Consider the following 24,106-nt stretch of genomic DNA (forward strand, 5'->3'; position numbering starts at 1 on the left):
GGCACGTGCATGAACCAGTTTCCTTATTGGCAGCCTCAACAGAGAGACCAAGGACTGAATGGGCAGTGGAGACTGTGCTCCCCTCTGAGTCGTAGGGCTGCGGTGGGGGGGCCCTTGACAAGGGAGTGTGTGCGCTCCCTGGGTTCTTGAGGGCTGGCTGGGTTTAGTGAGTTCTTCTCTCTCTGTCCCCAGGTGTCTGTCCTGTGTGGAGAGCCCCTATCGGTGTCACTGGTGCAAATATCGCCACATCTGCACCCACGACCCCCGTTCCTGCTCCTTCCAGGAAGGGCGAGTCAAGCTGCCAGAGGTAGGAAGGGACATTGGGGGGACACCCAGGTTCGGGGGCAGGGCAATGCTTATGTCTGACTGAAACCAACAAACTGCCTCCTTTCCCAACCACCCATTCCTGTTCCTTCCACACCCTCACTGCAACAGCCCTCCTCCTCCCCCATTCCTGCCCTTTCCACTCCCTCACTGCAACATCCTCCCTGCCTCTTCCCTTCCCCCATTCCTGTCCCTTCCACCCCCTCACTGCAACACCCTCCCTGCCCCTCCCCCATTCCTGTCCCTTCTACACTGTCACTGCAACACCTGCCCTGCCTCTCTGCCTTCCCCATTCCTGCTCCTTACTCCCCATCACTGCAACACTGCCCTGCTGCTCCACCTCCCCCATTCCTGTCCCTTCCACCCCCTCACTGCAACACCCTCCCTGCCCCTCCTCTTCCCCCTCACCCATTCCTGCTCCTTATACCCGCTCACTGCAACACCCTTCCTGCCCCTCTCCTTCCCCCTCGCCCATTCCTGCCCCTTACTCCCTGTCACTGCAACACCGTCCCTGCCCTCCTCTTCCCCCTCGCCCATTCCTGCCCCTTACTCCCCATCACTGCAACACCTTCTCTATCCTTCCCCCTCCCCCTTCCTGTTCCTTCCACCTCCTCACTGCAACACTCTCCCTGCCCCTCCCCATCCCCCATTTCTGTCCCTTCCACCCCCTCATTGCAACTTTCTCCCTGTCACTCCCCCTCCCTCATTCCCACCCCTCAGTCTCATGCTCCCCTCAACTCACCTTCCCCTTCCCTTCCTCACTTTGTTGCCTCTTCCTACTCTCCCCTCACTCTGTTGAGCCCGGCCCTTGCTGCTCTGTGCGCTGGATACCTGCTGATGTGGGTCAGCATCTCTGAGATCAGGCTGAAAGCCAAATAACTTAACCCCAGCCGGGTGGCTGGCTACCCCAATTTCTTAGCACGGTAACAGGTCGCTCATGGGTATTGTCTGTAATGTCTGACAGATGAAGCCAGCTGCCAGAAATAGAGGTGAGGGTGATCAAAGTGCTACCACTGGAGAGAGAGCTGGCGGGATAAAAGAACAGGCTGTTCGATCAGGGGAGTGCTCTGCTTCGGTTTTCAAGCGCTGTCATCGCCGGGGCTTGCTGTGTGTTTGAGTCCGTTCTCAAACTGTCAGGGCATCAAGCGCAGAGGTGCTTGCCGCCAGCCGGTGCGGTATGGCTCGCTGTCAGCGTCTGAGTGCCCGCATTTCTGAGCTGAGCCAAGAGCTCTCCCCAGCTGGGTTGTTGTCCCTGCCACGCATGGCGGACCAGGCGCCGCGGATACATAATATGTTGTCAGCCTTTCCCAGGCTTGACTTGGAGGCCTGCATCCGAATGTAAGACAGGAACGTAGGGAGCGTTAGTGATGGAAGCCATTACAGCTGCCACTGCTCACTGACAAGCAGGCTTCCTGGCTCCCGAAGCCAAGGGGGCTGCAAAGATAGGACACACTCGTACGGGTGAGGGGGGGCTGCTGGGGGAAGGAAGAGGCTTTTAGGCTTGTGCTCCTGGTTACTGGGAGCCTTGATTTCCCAGTCCATCACCACTGTAAGCAGCTGCCCTGGAAGGCGAGGGGAGGCCTCAGTGCCGCTTGCCTAAGACAGGGCTGTATTGGGCCCTACGGATTAGCACCAGAACTAGCTGCTGCGCCCAGCCTGGCCGGAACCCAGTGAGTAGTCACAGCGAGTGGAGCTCAGGAGAATACAGATGGAAAGCCACTTCATGACTTTGTGGTGAGGAGAAGCATGAAAGCGTTCTGGCCTGGCGGGTAAAGGACCCGAGCTGGCCTGTTTTTCGCCTCTCCAGAGGGACCAGTATCTATTACAAGGTCTGATATCTCATGACTCACCGGGCACAGAGACTGTTGCTGAATTACAGCAAAAAGCTGAGAATCCCGTTCTTCCTGGCCGTGAAGGTTCGTAAGGTATAAAACCTTAAATTGACAATGTTGAGATGACACCCTTGCATCTCTGGGGGCTATAGGATAGTACCCTGGTCTGTGACCCAGCCAATCTGTCCCCAGTCCTTTTGCTGGGCCTCCACACATTTACTCCATCCTCTTTCCTCTCACTTCTGAAGCCACCCCTTTCTTTAGCATGCCTGTGGGTTGACGGTTCAATCCTGGAGGCAGCCATCTTGAACTACAGTGACAACTGTGCAGGACATTAATATTCATGGACAGGAGATTGCCGGTACTTGGCCTGTTGGGACTCAGCCTTCACTGTTAGTCTGCTTTGAAACTTGCTGGGGACTTGGCAGGAAGACAAGCTGTTCCGTCCGTCAGTCCAGTGTTTGGTGTTTCTGGTAGTTCTTTCCCAACCAGATGGCTATTATTCCCCAGGATCAAGCATCATCAGGAATTGGCCACTGTCAAATACCCCTGCCTGTCACAGCTTCTTTCCACCTTTCACCTCTGGATCAGGTGGGGCCTCAACTCGTCTCATAGGTAATATTTTCTGTTGCACATGTTTCTGCTTTCTGATGGTGCTGCAGTGCGATGCCACTGTGGTTTGGATCCTTGGCCATCCCTTTGTTCAAGCTGCAATGCACATGCAGTTTCCTAGTTATCCGGTCAAGAAAACTGGTAGGTGGCAGTGCTGTTAGATCAAAAATGGTCCTTTCCTCTGCAACTGGTGCCATCTAGATGGAGTGCCACCCTCCTGCTTTTGAGAACTGGAGTGGATGCTGGTAGCCTTATTCTCTCAAAACATGAACAAGTAAGCAGCAGTTTAGGTGGCTGCTTCATACCTTCAGCTGATTTGTTTCTGAGATAAAGCATATGTTTGGCTGTGTGAATTGCACTCTCAGTCACCCCGTTTGGTAGACGATATTCCCATAAAGTTACAGTATTCTCCTAAGTGGCTTGAGAAAAATCTTAGTCTCTTGGTTTACAAATGAGGCACAGGCACAATCATCTTTCACTTTGGACCCAGCATCTGGCAAAAAGCAGTCAAATCAGGATATGACATTCTTTGTCCTGATGCCTCATGTAGATGAAGCACCGCTGAGTATTTGGAAAGATGACTCAGCATCAATAGGGACGAACAACCTCCAAAATCAAAATCAACTATGGTCGTTTGCTGCCTGGAAGCATGAGGAGTGCCACGTGGCTGCAGGGCAGGTTCTGTGCGGTTGCTGGCCTGGTCTCCACATGTTTGGCATTCTTCAGTTAACTACACCATAGAATCAAAGAAACTGGAGCTAGGAAAGACCTTCTAGAGCATCTAGTCCATTCCACAAAGGCCAACGGTGGATTGGCCCAGAGCATATTCTGAATTATTTTGTCCAGTCTCCTTTAAAATTCACAAGTGGCAGGTCTTCCACCACCTCCTGGAGACATTATTCGATGCCTGAGAGATTTTCCAGTGAGTATTTCCTGTTATTCAGCCCAATATTTTCCTCTTTTAATTCCATTCCATGTCTCCAAGTTGTGTCCTTTTTGATTCTAGTCCTTTAACCATTCCTGCCAAGCCCAGTAACTGCTTGTGCTGGAGCACTGGTTCCTCAAGCCATATGGCCTTCAAGCTTCTTCAGATATGGCTATCCCTTCATCTACCATCAGGAGCCTTTCATGAATGTGAATGAGATGTTTCACTGCCCAGTGTGGGCATCAGCTGGGACCCAGTTTCCGTCTCCTCTACAGCCTGCCTTCTTTCTGTCATCTTCCAGAGCATCCAAAACACCATGTCATTAAGTGAACCTTTTTCTGTTGGTCTTTCCTCTCCATCCCTAATGTCCTTCTTGCTACCATGATGTGCACTTTCCCTGTTTTAGGAAGTTCTTCACTTCCCCAGGGAAGGGGGATGTTGCATACCACTTGGGAGAAGGATATATCTGAGTATCAGTTGAGCAGGCATTCATACCACCTTAAAGTCCTAGTGTGGTGGACGGAGCATCCCATTTGCAGTCTTGCAGACACACAACTAAGCAGTTTAGTGACTTCTTGCCAAGCAAACAAGCATTGACGGAACTTCATCACATGTGCAATTGCCAGCAACTCCTCCTATTTAATCAGCATTTCAGCATATCAGACTTGTTCCCTCCCCCACAATCTGGCCCATTTGCTGCCCCACTCACCTTAATTTGACTGTCTTTCCATCTCCTATTGCAGCATGTTGAAACCAAACCCCAGGCCTAGTGTGAACTCAGTCTTCCCACTCTGGTAGCACATGTTCTGACTGTGCTTATATTCATGACCCCTCTTATGTGCTGGAGTGCTGATAAAGATCTCTCAGGGGCTTGTGTAGTCAAAGCTAGTGTCTATGTCCCACTTTCCTCGGATGTTCCTCACGTCTCCTGGTATATATAGGTCTGACTCCCTTGCTGGTCTCTCTCATAGTCTCGTACAGTATGTTCTGATGAGAACTGTTGTATCTTTTATTGTTATTTACTGATTTGATAGGGTACCAGCTTGCTTTGAAGAATTATCCTACATAAGAACGGCCATACTGGGTCAGACCAAAGGTCCATGCAGCCCAGTATCCTGTCTACCGACAGTGGCCAGTGCCAGGTGTCCCCCTAGAGGGAATGAACCTAACAGGTAATGATCCAGTGATCTCTCTCCTGCCATCCATCTCCATTCTCTGACAAACAGAGGCTAGGGACACCATTCCTTACCCATCCTGGTTAATAGCCATTTATGGACCTCACCACCATGAATTTATCTAGTTCTCTTTTAAACCCTAAATCCTATGGGCTGTGAGGTCATCTACTTCACCTCTAGCAGGGCCAAGATTTTCCTTGCAGTATAGGCTCCTCTTCACCGCCTAGGACATGGCATGTGACAACCCTGGGGGTGGAACATGGCAGCCATTATAACAGCACCAGCAGCACTGAACGAGATCCACAGAAGGAGAGAAGAATACCCTGTTGAACATGCAGGGCGAATTTTAAACAGGCAGAATATAATTACCAAGGGTCAGATCTTGAGCTCCATGCTCAGTTCTCACCCACTGAAGTCAATACAAGTTGGAATAAAGACCTCAAGATTTGGTTCCTAATTTGGGACCAGTTTCCTGTGGCCAAGGCCGAATTAAGGTTATGAGGGGCCTAAGGCTCATGGGAGGGAAGGGCCTAAGTATGAATTACATATTGCAAAAAAAAATTATGAAGTCATCAAACTCATAGACTCATAGACTCTAGGACTGGAAGGGACCTCGGGAGGTCATCGAGTCCAATCCCCTGCCCTCATGGCAGGACCAAATACTGTCTAGACCATCCCTAATAGACATTTATCTAACCTACTCTTAAATATCTCCAGAGACGGAGATTCCACAACCTCCCTAGGCAATTTATTCCAGTGTTTAACTACCCTGACAGTTAGGAACTTTTTCCTAATGTCCAACCTAAATCTCCCTTGCTGCAGTTTAAGCCCATTGCTTCTTGTTCTATCATTGGAGGCTAAGGTGAACAAGTTTTCTCCCTCCTCCTGATGACACCCTTTTAGATACCTGAAAACTGCTATCATGTCCCCTCTCAGTCTTCTCTTTTCCAAACTAAACAAACCCAGTTCCTTCAGCCTTCCTTCATAGGTCATGTTCTCAAGACCTTTAATCATTCTTGTTGCTCTTCTCTGGACCCTCTCCAATTTCTCCACATCTTTCTTGAAATGTGGTGCCCAGAACTGGACACAATACTCCAGTTGAGGCCTAACCAGCGCAGAGTAAAGCGGAAGAATGACTTCTCGTGTCTTGTTTACAACACACCTGTTAATGCATCTCAGAATCATGTTTGCTTTTTTTGCAGCAGTATCACACTGTTGACTCATATTAAGCTTGTGGTCTACTATGACCCCTAGATCTCTTTCTGCCATACTCCTTCCTAGACAGTCTCTTCCCATTTCTGTACACACATATTTACATATTATTTATTCAGCATTGGCACCCCACCATGTCCCTGAGAGTGATTTGGGCAGTAGGCATCCCTTGGGTGGTGAATCTCTAAGAATCAACCAATGACTGGTTGATGCAGAGAAAAAAAATGTACAATTCTTGGACAAATCCAAAAGAAAAGAGACTACTTCAACACAACAATAAACAGCAGACTGGCCAACAAGGTTGAGTGAGTGTGTAGCACATGGTATGTAGTCAACCATTTTGTCTTGGCCTGCATCCCTGAATATTTGCCACTCATATTACTTGCATTGTCATAGCTTTGGCCCCAAGAAAGGCTGACATCAAATCCCATTTTCGATGGAGTAGGTACAAGGCAAATTTCTCCCCTGTGTTGGTGATGTTTATGAAAGTCATGAAATACTCAACTGTTCCTCTGGGTAGACATAACGCAAGATGACAGTCAGCTGATCTACATGTGACACATCCGGTGTTAAGTCGATGGACGCTGAAAAATATCCCACATCTTTGATCTCATCTACAATGGCTGATAGCATCTTCTTTGCCAGCAGTGCAATGAATTCATCACAAACAGTCTTTGAGAGATGTGGTGTATGGCCTTTTCCATGATTTGCGTGTTCATTGATGCAGAGCTAAGAGTCAAATTTAGGGATTAGCTCTAAAATGCCAAGCTAATTGCCATTGTGTTTTGATCCAACAGTCTCATCTGAGCCACAGAATGGCAGACCACGCTCAGCAAGAAAAACTGTGGTTTCAACTACTCATCTGAGAATGTTCTTCCAATAAGCACGAGTTTCCAAAAATTGGTTTTCCATTTGGGTATCAATTCTGCCACTAACTTTCTTTCGGACATGGTAGCTGCTAACTGACAATGCATGCTGCTCACTCATTGCATGATTGGTACTGTATGCAGTATTCCTCCAATCACCTTCACAGAACATTCCCCACTTTTTGGTATCAGAAACCAAGCAGCAATAAAAACAGTTCACTTTCTTCTTAGAAGGTGAATTGATGGGCCATTCTCGCTTGCCAATCTGTTAGGCTTCACATATTCAAACACCGATTTGGTCAGATAATGATTCTGATTAGCGTATTCTTGCTTTGTCAATGAAAAGGCAGCATCTAGATTCTGGCATTTCTGTCAGCCCTTCTCAGTCCAATATGCCATGAGATCTTGAGAAGTCATGTCCCACTCGTCTGGATCACTGGAGAAGAATATTTTTGTATTTAATCACTGGGAAAGTCTTAAGAGGAGTGGGGTGAGACTGCAGCTAGAGAAGTCACGGGAAGCCGGTCTTTTTCATCAGGCACAGTGGGTTCACTTGGGCTGGTATTCGCCTGGACTTCCTCACCACCTGACTTAGTAGGAGGCAAAAACGTTAGAAGAGAGAGAGAATATCTTTCAGCACTGCATCTTATCTTTCCCATCTTTCTTCGGCCTCCTTCAATTTCTGCCATCTTCCTTTCTTCGACATAGTTTCTGTCGTGCAGCGTAAGCCTACTCTGTACGAAGTTCAATATTGCTTGGGTCCACAAACACTTACTTAGCCCACACAGACAAAATCACAACCATCATCAGCTGAATCTGCAATTTTGATGGATCAATTTGTACAAAGCAATATCTAATGAGACAAAAAATTTCCAATGGCCCCCGCTACCGTCGCTCAGCGGTTACTTCAATATGGAATGGAGGGCTTAAAGGGCTTAAAAGTTAGGGCCTAAAAGTAGGAGGGCCTAAGTCTATAGCCTTATTAGCCTATGGGTAATCTGGCCCTGCCTGTGGCCCTTTAATTAAATAGTAGTTTTGCTTAGTTTAAGAGTGCAGAATTGGCTCTTGGAATTCAGCCAGGATACTGCCCTGACTCTGCTCGCAGAAAGTGCCTAGATACTCTGGTGGCGTGTGCTTTGTAAATTACACAGACAGACAGATGTTCGCTGTCAGGACTTTTTCTCTACATCTCATGCCTAAACCAGGCAAGAATTTGGTGAATCAGCGCTGGAAGGGTGGGCATGAATAAAGTTGTTTTGAAGCTGATTGGAAAAGGCATGTTTGCTTTTGGTTAAGAACTTCAGCAGGGCCCATAAAACAAGAGTATTTATGATTATGGCGTTGAACTCAATCAAATGGAGTTGACGATGTCTCAGGGTGATTTGTGGCAGGAATACTTCACCCTGACATATAATTTCCTTTTACAGCAGGTTTTTGAAGGCTAAGTCTGCCGGCTTGAAATATACCAAGCGAGATCCGGCTTTATAAAAGGAGTTGATATTATTCTGTTGGGTGGAGAGGAGACGGAAAATGAGGAAGCAGATCAGAGATTTAAATACTAAACTGTTTTGTCCAAGGAGTCATTTACAAAAGCCAAAGAGGTTTAAGAATCCCTTAGGAAAAAGGTGAGAGGTAGTTTATTCCAGAGGTAGGTGTCCTGCATCTTCCTCTAAAGCATCTAGTACCAGCCAGTGTCAGAGACAGCATATGAGACTATTGTTTGCATTACAGTAGCACCTAGATGCCCCAACTGAGATCGTGGCCCCTGTGCTAGGCACAGTATAGGCGTAAAGATCTTACAATCTAAATCAGGGGTCGGCAACCTTTCAGAAGTCGTGTGCCGAGTCTGCATTTATTTATGCTAATTTAAGGTTTTGCGTGCCAGTAATACATTTTAATATTTTTAGAAGGTTTCTTTCTATAAGTCTTTAATATATAACTAAACTATTATTGTATGTAAAGTAAATAAGGTTTTTAAAATGTTTAAGAAGCTTCATTTAAAATTAAATAAAATGCAGACCCTCCCCGGACCGGTGGCCAGGACCCGGGCAGTGTGAGTGCCACTGAAAATCAGCTCACGTGCCACCTTTGGCACACATGCCATAGGTTGCCTACCCCTGATCTAAATGGACAAGACAGTCAAGGAGTAAGAAGGGAAACTGAGGCAACGTGATTTGTCCTTGGGCACACAGCTGGTTAGTAAGCAGAGCCCCTACCCACTAGAGCAATGCTGCCTCCTATAGTGAAAATCTGCTCTGATCCAGAATGGCATTCTCATGTTGAGGCTTGATGGTAAGCCAGGAGTAACCTACTTGAGTTGATGGGATAAAGAATTAAGGTTCCTTTTGTGCTGTATTGCTCTGTAAGATGAACACTATCGTGTTCTGGTCCTTGCAAGAATTTTAGCTTTGTATGGAAAAAAGAAACGCAAAAAGCTAACCCAGATAACAAATCTTTATCTGCTGGGTTTAAAAGATACATAATCACTTAATTACCTTGAAGGAGGTTTTCATCTTTCCATGCTCATCCAGCTTGTGAGTGTGTATGTGTTTTTCTTCCTCCCCCAAACAAGCTTTTCATTAAAAGGATTTTCATCTGTCATCTAAAAGGGAAAAGAAGAAAAAACCCGTGCACCAAAGTGTTTTATGTTGAGTTGTACGTGCTAATGACAGTAAAACCCACATAAAAGAGCAACTGCTTCAAATGTTAATTTGTCAAAAGCAAGAGAAAGCCCTGGGAACCGCACACTGGGGAAGAGCTGCCGAGGAGCCGTGCACCCAGTCTCCAAGTGCTTGTGCCTGCCTCGCACTCAATGAGGAGCTGCGCCAGAGGCCTTTGCGGTGAAATGCACTGATTTATCTTTGTTCCCTGCTTGTTCTGACTGAGTAAACATGGGGGGGCGGGTGACTGTGCTTGTGAAAAAGGGGGACGGAGAGTGACATTAGGAACCAGGTGCTGGTCAAAGATGTGCAGGCAGGTGCCGGTGAAGTCTTCCCTCTCCCCCTCCTCCCAGCTCTGCCAATGCACCTCTGTCCTGTCCTGAATATCCCCAATGCTAAGGTGGCACGAGGTGGACTTCCTGTAACCTCTTGGGCACGTTATTTTGTAGTGTAGTTGGGACTTTCTACCCAGGCCCATGTAACTCAATTTGCACCGGTCATCCTACTTCCCATAGTGCATTGCCCTATGCCTCACTGGTTTGTGTGAATGCCCTCTGGGCTCTCTATCCCCTCCTAAGGCACTACGGCAAAGGAACCCATGTTTCCCCAGAATGCATTGCTACAGACACAAATAACCCATCATGGTTGTGTTCTGGGAAAAGACTCCTGTGCAGAGACATCTGTGGTTGTCTGTTTTCTGATTAGTGTCAGGGACTGGTTGCACTTGTATTGTGGACAGGGCCTTGAAGTGATACATGTCCAGTCGTTACTGTGACAACAACTCAACTTCCAACCCGTGCCTAGTTTACCAGCTACTGTCCCTGTCCTGAGACGCAGCTGCTTAAGGTGTCACTGCTGAAAAATTCCATTTCTGCTGATTAATGGGGCCGTCATTCCACGGGGAATCCAGTGACAGCTATGGAGATGCCAATATCGCTGCCTCTAATTCTTCCCCTCTTGTTGATTATCCACTCATTTACCCTGGCACCTGTCTGTCATTAAGAAAAAAGAGTGAGGTTTTGTTACTATAGCAACTTGCAGGCAACCTGCTGCGTTTGCATGAGCATGAAGAGAGGATTGTCAGAGGAGTGAAGGTGAAGGGATGAGAGCGGAATTTGGGAGCCAACTGCCAACAGCAGCTCAATTAAGACACAGTCAAGCAGACATCTTGGAGCTTGGCCTCCACAGTGTCCCCAGCTGGAGAATGCAAGTGGAGAAAGGATCGATACTTTCATTCTAATTGGCTGAAGTCTTTGGAAACCCCCTAGAGTGCAGGATAGTTAAAGGCACAGTCTTACAGAGGACCGTCCTTTCCAAGTATTTGAAATATGGAAGCTGGAGAAGGTCCAGAGTCACCGATTTCAATCTAGATGTGGCTCTGGACTCCCTAGAGTCTGAGGGAATTTCCAAAATGCGGGCTTGGTCTCAGCGCATCTCTACTGCAAACACCAAGAAAGGAGAGGACTTGGATCTTCAAAAGGGAGATGTAACAGAGTAATGAGATGAGATTAAATAAGGAAAATGTGGACTGTCAAAAGACATTCCCTATCCATTAGATCTTAGATCTGTTAGACTGAGAAGTAGACAAGGGTGTAGTGGAAATGACTGAAAAGCAGTGTGGTTTAGTAGATAAGGTACTGGATGGCATCTCAGGAGATGCGGTTTCTATTTCTAGCTGTGCCAATGACCAGCTCCCCTTTCTTTGCTCTGGGAAAGTGAGTTCCTCTCTCTTTGCTCTGGTTCCCTCACTCCCTTATCTATTTAGATTGTAAGGTCTTTGGTGCCAGGACTGTCTCTTACGGTGTGTTTGTACAGCACCCGGCACAATGAGGCTCTGATTTCAGATGTGGCTTCCAGGTACAATTGCAGTTCCAATAGTATTAATAAGCCTGTCATTTGGGACATTTAGAACTGGGCTAGAGAATTGATTTTAGGGAACAGTCTTATACTGGCCGGGGATGGGATGGGGTAGAAGAGAGACTAGATGTGACCCGGCGCTGTGTGACTCAAGTCTGGTTTTGTATTGCCTTCATGCCTGCTGTCCTTACCATCTTTCAGCCTACGCACCGAAAACTGCATCTGCTTCTCATCTGTGTCTTATCAGGATTCCTTATTCCTGTAGAGTTGTATCTGCCGGAAATCGCTGCTGGCTCAGGGCTGCTCTGCAGCTGCTCTCTCTGCCGAGGTCTCTTGCCAAATTGCAACAGGAATTGAGATTTGTTTCAAATAGGTTTGGTCTCCCAGTGCCCACCCCACATCTTGCCATTCCACTCCCCTTCCCAGCCACCTAATGTGGCCTCTGCAGGTCTGCTCCTTGTTGGGGAATTTGCCTGGCCTCCATGAGTAGTGGCTAACCAAGGACGTACTGCTGTGATGTGCTTGAGAGGTGGTATGGTGGAGGTGAAAGAAGCCTCTGGCACCAGATACTAACCATACCCCTAACTCTTATCAGTTGGACTAGTTGCTGTAGCGGTTTGAGCTTATTTATCCCGTAGGACAAAATAATCACAGAATGCAGCGTGGCAACGTTTCACTCTTCCCACCGCTACGTTGCATTGATGTGAGATGATGCTGTTTCACCTCATGCACTGATACAGTGTCACAATACTGTGATGCCCAGAGCAATTGTGGGACTTTCTGACTATCTAGCTTGCAGTCTACAACACAGAACGTCAGGAGTGTAGTATTATTTGGGAGCCGGCAGTTGCCACTAGTACAAAGAAGAAGGAAAAACCCCACCATTCAGAGCCTGCTTTAGGTGTTCACCTGCCTCTGAAGTATGTGGCTTTGTCTTTCCAGCATTTTAACTTCAGCTGCATTTGCTCCATTGGGAGCTTTGAGCCTCTGGGCCTCAGCCAAGGGGAAAAGCTCTCAGGAAGGGGTGATGTTAAGCCAACAGATAAAAGGTGATACTGGAATACGTCTTTCACTCAGCCTGGGCTACTCCTTTCCCATAGTCCCAGGAGTCTGTGGCCAGACCCTCCCATTGGCCACACATCTATTTGCTTTGGCTTGGGCTTTATCTCTTGCAGTCACCAATCTGTGGGAGAAGGAGGGTGGGAACAATCCCACTGTCACTCTCCTGACCTTCCAACTGCAGAGGCCAAAGGGTTTCAACTCCATATTTTTTTCAAAATAAAAGCTGTAAAGCCTGATCCCACTGAAGTCAACAGGAAATTTGTCATTGAGCTCTGTTGGACCAGGTGAGTAACTGAGCAGGACAGGGGTAGCCTGGGGGGAGGATGGAGTCATGCAGCTAAAACACTTTGGGTGCAAAATGGAAGTGTCCCAAGAATTCTGACACAGGGTGGCTGGCCCTTTAAGGGAGACGGGTCTCAGCCCCACCTGGACGGGGCCAGCTCTCCTCCCCAGGAGGGTAAAATGAAGCCTATGTGGCCATGGGACTGAATCAGAGCTCAGGGGTGGCTAAGGGAGAGGCTTTGAGTCAAGCGGAACTTGAGCAAGAGGAACTGCTGGAAGGAAGAACAACGCTGCCAACCCACAGTGCCTCGAAGGAAGGCTTGAAACCCTAATCTAAAGGGGTGAGTTTGTGGGCCAGGCTGGCCAGGATTTAGTAATCCCAGGAGGAGGGCTGTGGAAACCCTGGGTGAAAAAGGGGCTCATTTTGCTGGACTAGGTTAAACAAACTAGACCCCCCTCCCCAGAGAGTGGGAATGTTGTTTTCAAGATTTGTGCTGGGAAAATGATTTCTGCAAACCTCAGAGGGAAATGGAGGCAGGCCGTCTGCAGGGCTGTCCCAGGCCATGCAGGGACGCTCTAGAGGTGGAGACCCTGTTACAAACTCCTGGTCACATATAGTCTCATTTTTGAGGCTTGTGTATGGGGTGCCCCGAAAAAAAGGCTCAGGTACATTAAGTAACCCTGTCTCCATGTGGTTTGGCCCTTCATTGAGCACTCACACTCTCCTTTTATCCAGGGCTATCACACTGGATGGGCAGCAGACCATGCGCAAGATCCTCCCGAATGCTCTCTGCCCTTCTCTGCTGCAACTTCACTGCAACCATGAGGCAGAAAGAAGCGGAGACTGCGAAAGGGCTGAAAACACTGCAGCAAGGGCACTTGTGCCCAACTGGCACGACAGCTCCTTTCATCTCTGCCCCACTGTAACAGCTCCTGTAGTGGGGACTGGAAATGAGAAGATCTGGCTTTTGTTGCTAGCACCTCTAAGGACTCACTGTGTGGCTATGGGTTTTAACCACTCTGTGCCTCAGTTTCCCCATCTATACAATGATACTTACAATGTTATGGGACTGTTCTGAGGGTTAATGATTTAATGTGTATAAAGGGTTTTCAGATCCTCTGATAAAAGTCTTTGCAGAAGTACTGAAGATGAGTATCCATGTTCACTGAAAGGAGTCCATACTAGAAAGAAGGACGCACATTCATCAAAACTAGAGGTGGAAAGATGTACGTTATTAGGTCATCCAGTTTGTGCAGAACTGTTCTCTGCGCCACAGTTTCTACGACTTTGTCCAATCCATTTTTAAAATTCCCAAGCAAGGGGGCTTTCGCCTCTTCCCTGGAGAGCTATTTCACAGTTTAATCAGTGTGAGCCCATGTCCACACGACACGTAGTGCAAGGGGACCTTTAGGTGCTACCATAATAGGAGTGTTAAATATCAGTCCTGGGCAAAATAATGGAATGGCTAATTTGGGACTTGATTAATAAAGAATTAAAGGAGAGTGGTATAATTAATGCTGGTTAACATGGGTTTATGGAAAAGAGATCTTATCAAACTAACTTCAGGGACAGCATGATCCAGTAATTAGAATAGAGGGCTTGGACTTGGGAGACCTGGGTGTAATTTTCTGTTCTGTTGCAAACTTCATTTGTGACTTTGGGCAAATTCCCCAGGGTATGTCTACACTGCATTGTCAATTTGGGTCTGTGGCAGGGCCGCCCGGGGGGGTGGGCAAGTGGGGCAATTTGCCCCGGACCCCGCAGAGGCCCCCACGAGAGTTTTTCGGGGTCCCTGGAGCGGGGTCCTTCACTCGCTCCAGGGGCCCCGGAAAACTCTTGCGGGGCCCGGGCCCCCGGAGCATCTTCAGTGGCAATTCAGTGGCAGGGAGTCCTTCTGCTTGGGGACCTGCCACCGAAGTGCCCTGAAGACCCGCGGCGGGGGGTTCTTCCGCCCCGGGACCCACCACCATAGTGCCGGGTCTTCAGCGGCAATTCTGTGGCAGGGGCCCCCTGCCGCCAAAGACCCCAGCCCCCTGAATCCTCTGGGCAGCCCTAGTCTGTGGGACCCAGGTCTGTGGACTTAGTGTTTCCAAGACTGGACTTGAGCGTCCACTCTGCATTGTAAACCCAGGCTTACAATTTCTAGACTCAGGTCTCACAGCCGTGCCAACATGTCCGTATTGAAATACGCAGACTTTCTGGCATGGATCTGTGGCTTGAGCTGCATCCATACCCAAAATGTCAGGGCTTGGACCCACATCATAGTGGGACTTGCGCTCTGGCCCATCCCGCTAGCGGAGGCCTGGGTTCTGAGTGCTTGCTGACCTGAGTCAGACTGATTTTTGTGTGGATGGGGGCAGGGCTTGGGCTGAAACCTGAGTCAGAGCCCATGCCTGGTGTGCACTGTAGCCATACCCTTGAGGCTCTCTGTGCCTCTGTTCTCAACCTGTAAACTGGGGGTAATAGCACTGCCCTGCCTAACAGCGGTGTTGTAAGAATACCTGTAGGGGGTGGTCACCCGCTCTGGCCTTAAAGGGCTTAAAGCAGCCGGGAGAGCAAGCAGTTCCCAGGCTGATTGGGGAAGCATGCTCAGCTGTGGCCACGCCCCAATCAGGGCTCAGCTGGCCCTTATAAGAGGGCAGTGGGCCAGGAGCAGAGTCAGGCTCTCTCTGTTTCTAGAGGGAGAAGGGCCTGGTTGCTGGGAATCTGAACAGGGCACTTGAGGGGAACAGGGCTGGGGAGTAGGGCAAGGGAGCTCTCACCTGGAAAAGCCCCAGGCTGTGGCCTTGTTAAAGGCCAGAAAGATACTAGAGTGCAGCCCAGGGTAGGCAGAGGCAGCCTGTGGTGATTGGCTTATACGAACTGCAGTCAGCCCCAGGGAAAGGGAGCTAGATGATGACTGGCAGTAGCCACTGAGGTGAGGTGGTGGTTCCCCTGGGTGGGGAGACCCAGAAAGTGGGTGTACTGCCAGGGGGCAGTGCCTGAGGATGAGGGGCACCAGGTCTGGGAGGGGCACAGGGGCCAGCAGCAGTGAGGCACCAACCTGCAGAGAATGCTCTAGGTCAAAGGAGCTAATTCCCAGGAGGACTGACAGGAGACACTGCAGGGGTGAGTCTTGCCCCTGTTACAATACCCATTAAAGACTGTGAGGGGCTTCAATGCTATAGGGCCATATAAGGACCTAAAGTAGCTGGATTTCATTTTCTAATGAGAATACAAGTTTGATTGATAATGGTAATAGAGTTGCTGTAATAGAGACTTAGACTTGTGTAAGGCATTTGACTTGGTACTGCATGACATTTTGATTCAGAATGATATGAAATCAATACAGCTCATATTAAATGGATTAAAAACTGTCCCACTGAAATGTCTCAAAATGTAGCTGGAAATGGGGAATCATCATAGAGTGGATGTGTTTCTAGTGGGATTCCGCTGGGCTTGGTTCTTGGCCCTATGCTATTTAATATTTTTATAAATGATCTGGAAGAAAACGTGACATCATTAGTGTGAAAGTTTGCACAGGACACAAAAATTGGGGGCATGGTAAATAATGAAGAGGGCAGATTCCTGATACCGAGCGATCGGGATCACTCAATGAGCTGGTCTCCAACAAATAGTATGTTTTTCAGTAGGGCTAAATGTAAAGCCATACATCCAGGAACAAAGAACGTAAACTCTACTTCCAGGGGGCTATCCTGGGAAGGGGTGAGTCTGAAAGACTGGGGGATTATGTTGGCTAGTCAGCTGCACATGAGCTCCCAGTGCAATAGGGCTAATGGGGTCCTTGGATATATAAACAGGGTAATATTGAGTAAGAGTAGGGAGGTGGGAAGATGTTGAACTCTCAAATATTTGCGGGCTGGGGAAAAAAGGTTTCCCCAACCTCTCTAATTCAGATTTACCCCTGCCATCTCTTCCCAAAACTTCCTCTTTGTGTCAACCCACGGTAGTTTACATTGCCTGCTGCCAGCGTGCCAGTGAAAGCCCAGTTGAATGGGGAGTTCAGACCAGACCCCAGCCTTTAGAAAGTGTTTCATCCCATCTTCAGTTGTGATTGTGACAGACACCAGCCCATTCAGGGGCTCATGTGTTTTTGATCAACAACAGACCCTATTATTAGTATTTCAGTAAAATCTTAAAATCTCAATCAAAATCAGAGCCTCATTGTGCTTAACACATTTAGCCTCTATCCATCCCCATCAGCCACCTTCAGGAGCAACACAGTGATGTGACTCTTCCATGCCAGATCAGCAGCAATGACAGAGCTCAGGGAGGTGGCTCCAGGGCAGGGCAGCTAGCTGCCTATGTTATGCACCCACCTTTGGAGTTGTCGCCCCAAATTTTAACATCTGAGTGAGGCACTTGTGTCTTATTGTTTCTTGCTTTAGATCAATGCCATGAACCCTGCAGGGATGCTGGCAGCAGCCCTGGAATTCGATGTGTGCAACCACTTCCTACACTCTGTCCTGCAGCCTTTTACTCTTCCCATGCAAAATCCCAATGATCAGTGGTGTGAGCTGGGCCCATTGGTCGCTGTGGGATGTGCCCAAGTAAAAGGAATAAGTAGCACCATGCAGTGAAACAGCGTTTCAAGCTGGTTCCTGAAATGATGCTCTTTAACCACTGCCAACCAGCACCCTGGAGATGTCCCTGTTTTCAAGTGCAGCTCCCTCCTTTAGAGTAGGAGGGATCGTTCCCTCATTACAAGGAATCAGAGAGCATCTCCAGCAGGAAGTGTGCATCCAAACCCCCTGAACTTGGGGAATGTTTGAATCCAGGTCTGAGCTTCAAGCCTTGGGCTTGGCTCTATAAACAGCCCAAACAGGAATGCCAGATCCAATCTTCCTGCACTGGAGGTGAGGGGTGGTCTCCTTGTGGCCTCAGCAGGGCTGCTCCTGTTCCTGTTGAAATCAATGACAAAGCTGCCATTGTCTTCAATAGTGAAGGGTATGGTTCTGGCCTCCATATTCCTGTTGCTGTGGACCATGAATAAATACCCAGTATAATGAAATGGATTGATCAGGCCTTCAGTGGTCGAATCAGTTCAGCCAGTATTCGGAAACATGCAGAAAATGGGAGTGGATAAAGCCCTGTAGTTGCTTCTTGAGAGGGTGGAAGAGAGCCTCATGCCACCTGGTGCTGTGTCACCCACCCATCAACTGAGACCTTCAGAAGTCTCGTTAGGAGTGGGGAGCAGGGAGAAGAGTCATCTGGGGCTGAGAGTTTTGCAGTAGCCAGAGAAAGTGGCTGAGGATCACCAGAGTTTGGAAGAGCCCTCTAAGCTTACACTGCTCCCAATTGTCTTCCATTGATCATTAGTCAGTTCAGCATGAGGCCGAGCTGAGTGCGCTTCCCCTTTCGTGGATAATTACTGTATCCTCAGCTACTAAACACCTTGCGTCTTGTTTGTAGCCCAGGATGCTGGTATATCAGGAAGCAGCCTCAGGTTTGTATCTGTAGCAAAGGGGCTAAATCATAAGTCCCTTTGACAGCTCAGCTCTGTGGATGCTTTCAGAGTTGTAGCAGCCTGGTTTAGAGAGAGAAATAAAGTGGCACTACTGCTATGTCTGTTAGCACGGCCACATGCATCATCAAGAGAACGGCCAAGTGTTCCAGCTACAGGAGCTGCACCTAGCAATGGATGGAGAGATGTGCCTCTCCATTGCCCCGTGACCTCTGTACACATCTAGTGCACTTCAGCTGGGTTGGGAGAGATGCAGGCTGACTCTCAGATCCTTGGAGGAGTTTGCAGGTCTGGGTGCTTGTAACCAAAGTCACTGTGTAGGGTAACCAGATGTCCTGATATTCAGTGCTTTTGTCTTATATTCGTGCCTATTACTCCCTACCCTGTGTCCCAATTTTTCACACTTGCTATCTGGTCACTCTATCACCGAGGGACAATAAATATGCTGCCCAGGAGGCTAGTTTCAGGATTGCCATGGCCAAACATTCAAAAATCATGTCAGCCCCCCCACAAATCATAAATTGTTTTAAAAAATAATTTTATTTGGTTTTTGAGCCTTTGAGGTATATTTGGTCTCATTTCCAAGCTTTTCTCTGCATGAGTGCCAGAAACTTATTCTTTTTAAAAAATGAAAGCTGAGATTCTCAGGTGATCACATGACTCCAGAAGCTGGGGCTTTAAGCAAAGTGTAAAATGTGTTAGAATTGTGAGAACTGGCCAAGCCACTGTTTTTCAATCCCTTTTCAGAGTAGAAATGGAGGCCACTAAATTTCTCCTAGTGGGGGCTGGGTCTATCAGCTCATGTAGTGGATGTCAGGTTATTCACAGGAGATGAATGCTTTCTCCTCAAGGCCCAGAGCCTCTGTACTTCCCCCCAGGTCTCCTGTCCCCCATGGTTTTGTCAGGAATCATATTGACATGCAATCCCCAGCTGGCCAATAGCCTATCTCTCTAGAGTTGGACAGCATAGAGAGAACACCTGCATAATGTAATGTGAAGAGCATCAGCGTGATCTTGTGATCTTGCGACAAGAGACCCTCAGAGTGTTACAGGGGGTGAATGTTGCCGTGGAGAGTTGCTCATCCCCAGCTCAGTCCCTGAAAGCCATGTTGTCGAAAGAATGTAGAGTTGGCATGAAGGGGCTTCGTGGAATCAGAAATGGTGGGGAGATGGATTCCCTTGACCAGAGGAGCATGTTAGCCACTCTCTTCATCCCCCTCCTTAGCCCTAGGTTTCTCTCAACACTGCAGCCAGCTGGCACTTTGTCAAAGTGTATGTGAGCACATGGGGGTGTCCTGTCAGATTTCCCCCAGTATATCTCCAATGGCAATGGTCTCGCACTGTGGCAGTCTCCTCTCCTTCCTGATTGTGTAAGATAGAGTGCACCCTTCATCCTCACTCTAGGGCCTGGCACACTGGCTCTTCCCCCTGCTCCTCCCTGGAGGACAGGTGGTGCTCACAGCACCATGTTTCCAGCCCCTCCCATCCTGCACAACAAAGAAGCAAGCTCAGGATTGTACCTTGGTCCCCAGTCTGGCTGCATACTCTGCCTCCACATATTGGCCAGCTGTATGTTAGAGTTGGTGCTGCCAGACTGAAGACCCTCTCTTTGAATTACCCGGAGGGATGAATCCATCCCAAGTCAGCAGAGACCTCAAGGTACCATCTAAAGGCTGTTAGTGACCTGTGCAAAATGAGGTGGGCTTAATGTAGTTCCTGGTGCAGGGGGGCCGACATCACTGCAACCACCATCATATATCATCCCACCTCTATGGCTGTCACAACACCAAACAATGGACTATGAAGCCTGAATTTATTTTCTGTCTTTCCACCCCAGTATTGCAGTGCCTAGTATGGTAGTCCCTTCAGGTGACAATTGACACATAGTGCTAGAACACAGTAGACAAATCTGGCACTGGACAAGTATTTGTTCTGTGGATAGAGGGCTAGCCTCCGGGGCTGTCAGGCAGGCACCTTTCCCGAGCACTAAACATATCCGGTTGTGGCAAAGGTGGAAAGGGGCTGGGTAAGGAAGGTGCTAAGAGGCACCACGAGGTCTTACGCGACAACTTCCAGGGCATTACGAAGCCTGCGATCCGCTGGTTGGCTCGCTGTGGCAGCGTGAAGCACATCTCGGGGCTGATCTATGAAGGGACCCGTGGGGTGCTGAAGGTTTTCCTGGAGAACGTGATCCGTGATGCGGTGACCTACACCAAGCGAAAGACGGTGACGGCCACGGGCGTGGTGTACGCCCTGAAACGCGAGGAGTGCACCCTGTATAGCTTCGGAGGCTGAATCAGCTTTTAACCCAAAACTGAATTCACTTTCAGTGTCAAAGGACACAGAGCTGGTCTTTGTAATGGAATCCCTGACAGACCCTTAACTAAGACAGAGTTGCTGGTCGCCACAGTTATGCCAGTCCTCAATTATTCTGTTGTTATCTCTGCAGATGTTTACACTTTCCATAAATCCCACTGCCTTCTCCTCATCAGCTGCCTTTAAGGTTATGGGCATTTTTTTATATATATTATTACTTTTGATCTCCCTCAGTCACTCTAATGGCATTATAAAAACCTCGGAAATACAGATAAAATATACGGTGCATTAAACAATGCTTTGGCCACTTGAGCTTTTCGGAGCCAGTTTGATTGCTGCCAGTGCCGATGTAAATTTGGAGGATGTATATCCAGAAATTTATGAAGCCTGGAATCCTGCTGGCAAAGCATTGACCTGATTCCACTGTATAACCTAATAACATTCCCTGATACCCTTCCTGTAAATTTTAAATTTAATTTTACAGCAATAAGAATTAGTGGTGTAATAATGTAAACATAGTGTGCGCTGTAAATCAACAATGTCCACTTGCTCCATGTACAGAGATGGCTTGCTTATCGCTTCACCTAATTGCACTGGTTTATTCCACTGGGATTTTTTTGGCAGAGTGGCTGTTTTTTTTTAAAGGAGTCTAAAGGTGCCAGATTGCCAGCCTTACAGACTGAAGCCTTGTGTTTTCCCATGCTGTACCCGTATTGTGGGTCAATACAAGGGAAAACTTCCCCTGCTCTGCCTTCCCACTATCTCAGTCCTGACCTGGAGGGATGAGCTTTAAGGGTGAGAGGGGCAGGGCAGGATTAATCTTTTGTGAGTCCCAGTGCCCAGATCATGGCCCCACTCCCTGCTTCGCCCATACTGAGGCCATGTCCCTGCTTGGGCTCTTCTCCCCAAGGATCCGCCCTTGCTCTGCCTGAGGCCCTGTCCCCGTTCAGTGTCTTCCTCCCGATGATCCCACCACCATTTGCATGAGGGGGCAGAGAGGAGCAAACAGGGGGCAATGGGGGGAAGGAGCAGAAAGGGGCGAGTGAGGAAGGCCTTGGGGGAAGAGGCTGAGCAGGGGTAGGGCCTTGGGGTGGCGTGGGGGATGGGTGGCAGGGCCCCTTCTGCGTATGGACCCAGCACCACAGCACCACTGGTGCTGTTGTAACCCCAGTACTGGATAGGGGAGATCAGTGAATGGCCCATCCAGCCATTGGCATCTCCCTCTCTCTCTCTCTGGATGAAGTCCTAGCACCACTGAGATCAGTGGCAAAAATTCCTCTCTATCAAGCTATTCTGTGCCCATCAGCATAGCATCTCCATGCTGTAGTTGTTCTGTGAGTAAAAGACATCTGTTTTCAGGACTGTAAATCCAGCCCTTTTCACTGGCACAGCAGTCATTAGCCATGTTCTGCACAGTACAGTTTTGAAGACAGAGTCCCTGCCCCTAAGTGCTTACAGTCACAGGGTGGCTGTATGACACTTACTGTCTCATTTCAGCGGTGACATGAGGTGGAAGGGCAGGGATAGGCATCATCATGAATAGATGCAGTCATCCAGCCAAGGCTAATACACAGCCTGTTGGAGCAGAGATTTATTTTTTCAAAGTATATGCGCTAGGTAAATGTCTTTGTCCCATTTCTCCTGGGCATTGGGTCTTGTGGGGTTTGAATGAGGAGGGTCTGGTGATGGTGGCCAGGGGTATCAGTCTAGCAGGGGGATTCCAGTTACAGGAAATTGAGTGAACAAAGCATAAAGATGGCGGTGGGAGGAGTGGACAAACCAGGCATTGAGGATGGCGGCCCTGGCAGAGTGGATGGATAGGAATGATGAGGGATCAGGTCAACTCAGTCAGGAGGGGCAAGGGTGTGCAGGGCCTTGATGGTGAAGAAAAGAAATCTGAATGTGACCTACTGGAGAAGAAGCAGCTGGTGGATAGAGCCAAAACGCAGGGTGTTGTGCTCAGTTGGATAGCCAAGGCAGATGCTTTTAGTGGCTGTGTCTTGTATGGAGTGGAAGCCAGAAAGGAAGAGGTTTTGGTAATCCAAATGGGGGATGAAGATCTAGCTCTGTCTGTCTTGTCATTTGCTGGTCTCTCTCCAATGCACATATCACTGGTACATGGGTACCAGTGCCTGCTGAGACTCTCAGTGAGGGTGTCAAGCCAATTAGTTCCAACACTGATGCTGATCCTCATAGTCCACGTGATGTTTGTATTAGCCTGTTTCTCACCCTTTGGTGCTGGGCTTTAAGTGGCATTTCTGCCTGAATCTCACTGCAAAAGAGCTGTGCAATGCGGGGAGAAGAGCAGAGAGTTAATGGAGGGGAGATGTGGGGCTTTCATCACCTGAATGCTTTGTGTGAGACCAGATGGTAGAGGTGAAGGTATGTGGTTTTACCTCTCCCAAATCGGGAACCCAAGGACACAGAGAGGACATTGAGAGATGCATGTATGTGGCCAACCTCATGGATGCGGTACCTTTTCCCATTTAAAATACCTGAAATTTAAAATAGTTAAACAAATTTCTCCCCTTTAGTGTCCAGAAAATGGAACAATTTGGCCATGACACTTAAAATGAAGGTCCTGATCATATGTGGCCATCAAAGATCCCCAAATGCTTTTCCCATAAGAGGAAGAGTGTCAACCCAAATCCTGGCCAGATGCTAGCTCTGGTGGAACAGTGTTCTGGTGAGGTGTCAAAACTTCATTAATGTGTATAGGTGCAACCATGCAGAAGAAAGTCACTAATCTGCTCTCTGTTAAGCCACATCTATCATAGTCCGCACAAAATTGGAGATCTTTTTCCACCTGTCAGCAAAGTTTTAACAGAAGCTCCTGTAGAGGGGTCATTCACATACTGTAGTGGTGAAGCCCATATTAGAAGATAGACAGAAGTCTCATATTGCCAAGACTTATGGACCAGTGGGATCCAGTGGATATAATGTACTTGGACTTTCAGAAAGACTTTGACAATGTCCTTCACCAAAGGTTCTTAAGCAAACTAAGCAGTCATGGGACAAGACGGAAGGTCTTCTCATGGATCAGTAACTGATTAAAAGATAGGAAACAAAGGGAAGGAATAAACAATCAGTTTTCAGAATGGAGAGAGGTAAATAGTGGGACCTGTGCTGTCTGACATACTCATAAATGATCTGGAAACGGAGGTAAACAGTGAGGTTTGCAAAGTTTGTGGACGATACAAAATTACTCAAGATAGTTAAGTCCAAGCTGACTTTGAAGATCTACAAAGGGATCTCACTCAACTGGGTGGCTGGGTGACAAAATGGCAGATGAAATTCAGTGGTGATAAATGCAAAGTAATGCACATTGGAAAACATAATCCCAACTATATATATAAAATTAGAGGCAAATTAGCTGTTTCCACTCAAGAAAGAGATCTTGGCGTCCTTGTGGATAGTTCTCTGAAAACATCTGCTCAATGTGCAGTGACAGTCAAAAATACTAACAGTGTTAGGAACCATTAGGGAAAGGGTAAACTTAAAAACAGAAAATATGCCGC

General features: G+C 48.1%; 1 protein-coding gene across 4 annotated transcripts in view; it reads left to right on the forward strand.

The window, feature by feature from the left end:
* Window positions 1-24,106, forward strand: part of PLXNA4 (plexin A4) — a 703,772-nt gene that overhangs the window by 503,917 nt on the left and 175,749 nt on the right. For 3 of the 4 annotated variants that reach the window (XR_007772140.1, XM_050936769.1, XM_050936770.1), the window contains exon 9: window positions 193-307. Coding sequence is in view for 3 of the 4 variants with exons in the window: in XM_050936769.1 (XP_050792726.1) it covers window positions 193-307 (115 nt within the window). In the remaining variant the exon portion in view is untranslated. Of the gene's footprint in view, window positions 1-192; window positions 308-13,543; window positions 15,359-24,106 lie in introns of those variants that run through there. The other variant, XM_050936771.1, reaches the window with a different exon arrangement.

This window comes from Gopherus flavomarginatus, chromosome 1 (genome assembly GCF_025201925.1).
Source record: "Gopherus flavomarginatus isolate rGopFla2 chromosome 1, rGopFla2.mat.asm, whole genome shotgun sequence".
Taxonomy (NCBI): Eukaryota; Metazoa; Chordata; order Testudines; family Testudinidae; genus Gopherus; species Gopherus flavomarginatus.